This window comes from Dreissena polymorpha, chromosome 7 (assembly GCF_020536995.1).
Source record: "Dreissena polymorpha isolate Duluth1 chromosome 7, UMN_Dpol_1.0, whole genome shotgun sequence".
Classification (NCBI taxonomy): Eukaryota; Metazoa; Mollusca; class Bivalvia; order Myida; family Dreissenidae; genus Dreissena; species Dreissena polymorpha.
Window position 1 is genome coordinate 73,675,453 of NC_068361.1, and position 7,529 is coordinate 73,682,981.

The 7,529-nt window shown below is 34.1% G+C and overlaps 1 protein-coding gene across 1 annotated transcript; it reads right to left on the minus strand.

The window, feature by feature from the left end:
- Positions 1 to 1,122: 1,122 nt before the first annotated feature.
- LOC127839828 (neuropeptide FF receptor 2-like) lies at positions 1,123 to 5,913 on the minus strand. Its single transcript, XM_052368216.1, has 2 exons — positions 5,701 to 5,913; positions 1,123 to 4,528 (listed from the first exon to the last, which is right to left on the minus strand). Exon 2 carries the CDS (start codon positions 4,489 to 4,491, stop codon positions 3,268 to 3,270), a length of 1,224 nt encoding a protein of 407 aa, XP_052224176.1. The 5' UTR covers positions 4,492 to 4,528; positions 5,701 to 5,913; the 3' UTR covers positions 1,123 to 3,267.
- Between the last annotated feature and the right edge of the window lie 1,616 nt (positions 5,914 to 7,529).

Genomic DNA, 7,529 nt, shown 5'->3' on the forward strand with positions numbered 1-7,529 from the left:
AATATAGTTTATGAATGATATGAATATTTTGCCAACAATTGCTAACGAAAGGAAGTTCGCATTGCTCTGGTCGAAACTTTCGTTTTACCCAAAGTGCACCAAACCATAATCACTTCGACTGTAACTCGGACATAAATAAGCGGAATGGTTCTCTTAGGTGACTGTTTATCAAGAAGATAAAATTGACAGCACTTACTGAAATGTTCCCTAAAAGTAAAGCTAGCGATTGGATAAATAGCTGTCTTTCTAAACTACACATGGCATATAATTTGGATTGTTATTTAGAGCAATCTAAATTGGTCATTTATTTAAACATATTTAACAGTTTCCATTTAAACTATTATTAACAAGTATCGTAAGACATTTTGCGTATGTTTGCATGCAAGAGTTGTTCTTCGAAGTTCTCCATATCCCTTTCACACTGGGCGTCTGTTTACTCCCCACACATTAGACCCATCGCTTAAGACTTGTAAAATAAGTATATAAAAATGTCAAATTTATGTTGAATTAATATAGTAGGATATTCGTTCTATAAGTTTAAGCATAGCCGTAATGCTTGACCTGATATCAAATGTACATAAACCGCATTCAACTATTGTTAAAACAGTTCCAAGATGTATAATTGTATAAACAAATATCTGATTTTTAGTGACCATGACGTTTGTTTTTGATGTATACACACGTAAATTTCATCTATTATAATATTCGTGAAGCAAATTGTATCAACCTTGTAATATGTGTTTGGTTTCAGAAAAGAAATATACTCAGCATACAACATAAATAACAGCTTTAGATCGCCAATATCAGCACCACTTTATTTATTCCCGTGCACATGTGAGCTGCTTTTTGAGAAAACTGTAATGGTTTTCCCAGAGCGAGGCTCACATATTAGTCCATGGCATTACGATTGCTTTAACATAAACATATTAATGGCGATTTACCTTGTCTTTCGCCCCCCCCCCCCCCAAAAAAAAAAGAGCAAATTAAGTCTTAATCATTAATGAGCAAGAATTATTTAGGAAAGCATCTTCGAACATGTTCTAAGACAGTTTGGCATGTTATAACTGACGGTGTTTAGTTTCTCTGTTCATTTTGTTTTACAGATAAATTTGCTTGCGGGCATTTTCTTCCTCTCTGCGCGTATGTATACATGGTCTCTCTTGTTACGTTGCATTTATGATTCTATATGTATGTGTTTGCGTAAAGCGGTTAATTGAAAGTCCTATCGTTTTTTTTTCTCTCTTTTTAATATCAAATGATACAGCAATACTTTTCAATTTTTCGGCTATATATGCTTTTGATTATATTAATAATAAAGCATAAAAATACAACATACAACACATGCAATCGTGAATATAATTAAGATAGTAATATAAATATGTGTCTTCGCCGATTTGGGATGAAATAAGTTACCAAATATATAAACCTGAAATTATCAGAATTACTACAAACATACTGCAAACCTATTCAAACGCCTTACACAATCCATATTTCATAGTTTGCTTAATAATTTACAAGAATGCATGATGTTTAAGTTCCATCATTAACAGTGAACTGAATTTTAATTAATGAAAGTAAATGTCAACAGACAAGTCGGATATGTTTACAAAAATATATTTGATACAATATGCGTCAATACAAAAATATACAAATTATTTATATAACGTAATTAAAAATGATTAAATTAAATAATGTCATTATTTTCGAGCATTTAAGTAATGGCTCAAAACAAAAACCCACGCCTATGTAAAGCTTTTAGTTGGCAAGGTTGTTGAATGCATTTTGTTTGATAGCAATAGAGCTAAGTACATTCTTTATGAAGAATTATGAACAAAACATGTTGGGTTCGCGCAAACATTAATATACAACATCCGGATAAAAAGAGCCTTGCATGAAAATGTGTCGAGTTGCCAAATTATGAAATGAGATCAGTTTTGCAGTAACTGACACCCCAAAAAGTATATATTTTAGTACTCGTAAACTTGTGAATCATGGACAGATGGTGTATTTGGTGCGTCTTGAGCCCGTTATATTAGAGACCAAACTACCAAATACTATCACGATCAACAAAAACTGATAAAAAAGAATGTATTTTCTATTTACTGGTTCCAGTTTTCTGAAAGTAGCCCATGTCGTTGAAATAACATTTATCAAACAGGCAGGACATTTATTGAAATGATGTCGTATTTGTAAAACAACGAAACACACCGTACGTATATCGAGAACAAAAATGATGTTTATATAACCTTTAACATTCTAAATTTGTATCCTTTTAATAACATGTGTATGTTTTTTTTCAGTTATTTATATTAATACATTTTTTAAGTAAGATATACTGCACTAAAAATGTTCAGGCTTTTCCGCTATGTAAGCAAATGTGATGTATGTAAATGAACTAAACTACCTTTCTTTGTTTTCTTATCGATGGCAAAGTCTGAGATGATGCCGTATGTATCTACATCGAACAGAAACCCGCAATCAAAGTGTCTATAGAATCTTTCCATGTATCAAGCTAGAGAGGCATTGACCTGAATGCGGGTCGAACCCGGGTCCTCTCTCATGTTCTAAATGCATACACCTATTTTTTTGTTATAAAAGCAAGCTCATAAGCAAGTCTTTGTCCGAAACCATCGAGATATATTCCGTTGTCACTACATCATATAACATTGGGAAATTTCCTCGTTAAAATTCCGTTTTCATAAATAGTAATAAGCCAACTAATGACTAATAAAATTCCTCTTCACGTTTTTATACTCTTGGTATGAAGAATGTTAAGCAACGCGCATTTGAGCGGCTAGCAAAGCGTATAACGGCTAATATGAAGCGAACACCGCCTGCATCGTAACTGTTTTGAAAAGGCTTGATTTGATTGGTCGAATCTCCTTGCGGCTTTGTACACGGAAACGGATGATATGTCACTACGAAATTTTGCTAGCCTTATCGTCCAGGGCCAGCCAATAAACATAGCATATTTAAGTGAACGCTAGTTCCGACGAGGAAAGCATGCAGAATAAGTGCTAAGTATACCTCAACTAGCAATATGCACATGACAAAATAGTCTTGCTCTACTTTTTTTAATACGTTTTGCTTTCGTTTTCAAAAATGAAAGCAACAACTTAAATTCGCTTTTTAATGTTTTATCTAGTTATCTAATAAGGAAGAAAATACATCCAAACATCAAAAAAACTGTCAATGGAGCGTACATTGACATTATTAAATTGGCCTTCAAAATATTGAATATTTTTCAAAGACAAGTATCTCAGGAACCTATGCATTCGTTATCGCGGTACTGGACGACAAAGCCTCGCTAGTGAATGAATATATGGTTAATCGAGCTAGTTTACAGCTATAAAACTGTCTAAATTTTGGATTCAGAAATCCGTAAACCATTGGGTTTATGGCAGAATTAAGAAAGTAAGAGCGCACACCGATCTCATATCCAACTAGAGAACTTCCCCGTAAAGAATCTCTTAAGTCGTTAAACTCGTCAACTATGACTAAAATAAGATATGGTAAAAAGCTGATAACAAAAATCGATGCAACCACTAGCATGATCATGGTGTACTTTATAGATTTGTTGTTAAGTTTGTCTTTCTTATGATGATCACCATTTATATCCACCGCCTTCTTTTGCTCTGCGTCAATACATTTTGCGCGCAGTTGCATAGCATTTGCCTTTCTAGCACACGATGCACGACCCTGCTCATCGATAACAATTCCGCTGCTTTCTTCATCAATTTTAGTTGAATCTAAATCCGCGTGCACGTGTTTGGATCGCCGTATCCGCGACATTGGTCGTGTCTGTATAAGTTTTCTGTTATGTTGATATATGGACCTGCCGACGAGCGAATACATCACAACAAGGGTTCCAGTACCAAATATGAACGTTATAAGATAGACGAAATTGAAACCCCAGATATAGGCTCTATAATTACTTTCATCTGTCGTCGTACAATCATACCCTTTCACAATTCGGCCATTTTGCGCGTTTAAATCAACTTCGACCGATTTATAAAAGACTAACGCCGGCCAAGAATATATCAAACCAAGCAAAAACGAAAGTGCACAGAGTAACTTGCATTTCAGTAAGTCAAGCTGCTTCTTCAATGGCCGACATATTCTTCTAAATCGGTCAACAGATATCGCAAGAAGTGTAAATGCACTTCCTATTGCGGCTACGTGATTAACAAAACGCAGGAACTTGCAAAGATGTCCGTTAGTGAATGTATAGTAAAACCTTATATCCACTATTTCAATCGGCATCGACACAGCACAGCTCACTAAGTCGAATAACGCAACAGTGCAAATAAAAACGGAATGACTTGAGCGCCTTGTCTGCTGTCCATAGTAATAGCAGACGAGAATATTTCCTAAGAGACCGAAGAGCATCAATACACTTAGGTAAACGACGACTGGCGTCATCAATGACGCAACTTCTGAATTTAATTTGTCAAGCAAATCGGAATCGCTGATGTTCGCTTCTGTAGTCATTTTTCCCTGTTTCACCGGCAGCAAATTCCGAATTTACCTGAAATATAAATGTATAATTCTTTAGTATTATTAATAAAGTCTAAGCTAATTTCCAATTTGTATCAACACGAAAAATAAACATAAATAAAAACTAAATAGTATTTTAACTATGTTTAGTTGGAGTGGTAGAATAAAGGAAAAAAATCAACGGTTTGATAAATCAATCGCCCCATGGGGCGCTTTCCTCTGGTACCGCATTAAGTATAATGTGCATAAGGAAGCTAAAATCAACAAATCAATATAAGCAAAATACATGTGTATTTTTTTATCATTTAAATGCATTTAACTTACAGCTGAACAATACAGATGTAAACGGAAAAAAAAACATATGGTTGATTTCCTTTCACATTGTGAACGAAACATGCAAAGTCATCGTGACAATATATTTTCGGACAAACAGGTTTATGTCCACAATTTATTACTCTTAATATTCGGACAGAATATTTTACAACGCTAATTTACCAGTTTTCTGGTCCGTTTTTGCTTATCTGATGATCTTTCGATCATGTTTTTAGTAATGAATTAAGGTCATAAACCTGGAAGATAAATTCATGCCATTTGATCATTACATATGCGTTATCGGGCAAATTATTATTTGTAACAGTAATAAAAAATGGTTTCAACCGAAAACATATGACATGATATCGTATTGACAAAGCAGTGTGTTTAATGCCTATGATTTCAAAAATACCATTTGAGGTAAAAGATTGCAAAGTTGTTGTGTTAATGTAAAAGCATAGAAAGAAAAGTACAACGCAGTACCATAACATAGCTGTCTCTTTTTTTCGGAAGCCTCTATTTTTTAATACTTTTCGAAAACACAATATGTTTGATTCTTCGAAAACTAACATTTATTACGGTGATCTTCAAAATATGCGAAAAAATAAGATCATTAACGACCCTGACATTTCTATCTTAAATGTGTAAATCGACACATAACAATCCTAATTCATAATGTGTAAAAGTTGCGAAGAACAAATCATAAACAAGTCGAGATCTATAAATCGGATTCATTATACAAACATCTAGATCAGACGTTGCCGATGGTTCTAAAACAAATATAGGATTAAAAAAAATGTATGTTAATTGTAAAGGCAAAAAAAGACTGGTCGTTGACGTGTCAAATCTGCATGTTCAGTCGCGTCAATTTAGTCGTCAATTCATACTCACTTTTTCAATTTAATCTTCAAAATCCAGTATCTTCTTTGTCTCGAGCTGTGTCCTGTGAAGTACCTTGACGTATCAATTACTACACCGTATTTTAATTCCTCTATTGATTCATTTTGAATAAGATGTGTATAATTATTTACCGTTTTTTACGTTATGTGATCTTTGCACTATAAGATAAGATTAAACCACGAATAAATATGGTTTTTATGCACACACACTACTCGTTATATAGATAACTTCGAATTTGTTATAGAAGAGTAACTGCACGTGACAAAATGTACTTAAGCACTTTTCTTTAACAAAGTATATAGTTCAAATCCATTGGTGTAGCCAGCCAATGGGTATTACATTTTTCCACAACGAGTACCTAAATAGTCCAATGATCTTGTGTCGAACATTAGGAGAAACATACGGCGTTTGTTTGATAATTATCATTCTTATTTGAATATTATTTAATTTTAACAATAAAAACAAACTTTTAATTTAATTGTTACCCCTCCAAAATACCGGTAAAGCTTCAATCATTTGGCTGTATGCACGATTAAAAGGTAATTCTATCAAATAACACTCTGAATTTGAGCTACGAAAGAGAAGAGTCCGCATGGATGACACAGATCATCGCTTCGAACGACATCCGATTGTTGGTCTGTCTTTCCACGTGAAACTTTGGTGCGCGTAGGTTCTGGCTCCGACCAGGCACTCTGCCATCAATAACTTTCATAGGATGAATCCTGCGCACGCTCGAATCCAGGGAACGAGTGTGTGAACAGGTGTGAAGCGGTATGTTCAGAAAAGCCCGATCGGGATTTTTTTGGCATGGTCAATGAACTGACACGGAATTTGCTTTAAATTTTGTCGAGAGATTTAAAATATTACGCCCATACATTTGGTACACTCGACCTTTGTGTACAGAAAGACGTTTCTATCAACTCAAGTATTGACACAAGTGTTACCTCAGCGACTAAAGAAGCAACATACCCGACACTCTTCGCTATTCTTGCTGAATGTGTACGAAAACTTTTACTTTCAAACGCAGGTGACTTTACAAATATCTAAGGTAATGAAATAAAGAACCATAAAACGAGTATTCAAATAGTGTGTTATAGTTTTTGTTATTGTGGGGTATGTTTTTCTTAATGGTTAGTTCTTAAAAAAATAACACATTCATAATTTGCTTTGCAATAATACTGCGTCAAAGATACGCCACAGCAGAGGGTTTTTTTTACAGGGTGTTAACACGCTGTAAACAACTTCTGAGTGTTCGTGATGGTTTTCAATTATAAATTAATCAATGCATACCCAGTCTTGTTTACTTGTTGTCTAACTTGTCTTTTACTTATCTTCCTCAATGGTTTGTTGATGAGACAAGCATGTCATAAAAATCGGTCTTATTTATTTCCTCATAGGATGTTTGTTGACTCGCATTTCTTTCTTTTGATGTGTATTATATGTAACATGATTACATGTCGCAGATGATGTCGATTAAACATTCAACCTTGTTGTTGTCAACAAATAGAAACCCCGCATTGCGGTAAACATGTTTATTAATAAAACATCGTGCACTTCCTTTAAATTAACGGCGTTAGTTCAACCAATCGAAATAAAGTACGCACACTTCGAAAAGAAAGAATAAGACGATGAACTCCAATGAGATAATCTTACTCGAATATTTGGAAAACAAAAAGTACTACTGTATTCTGTTATTGTCCGATTCAAGAAGCTAATTGTATTTTGTATTGTTCTGTAATTTGAAATGGGTATTGTATACGCAAACCATCTATAATGTACAGGTGTATGATATGAAATACAAAATATAGTTATTTGATTCA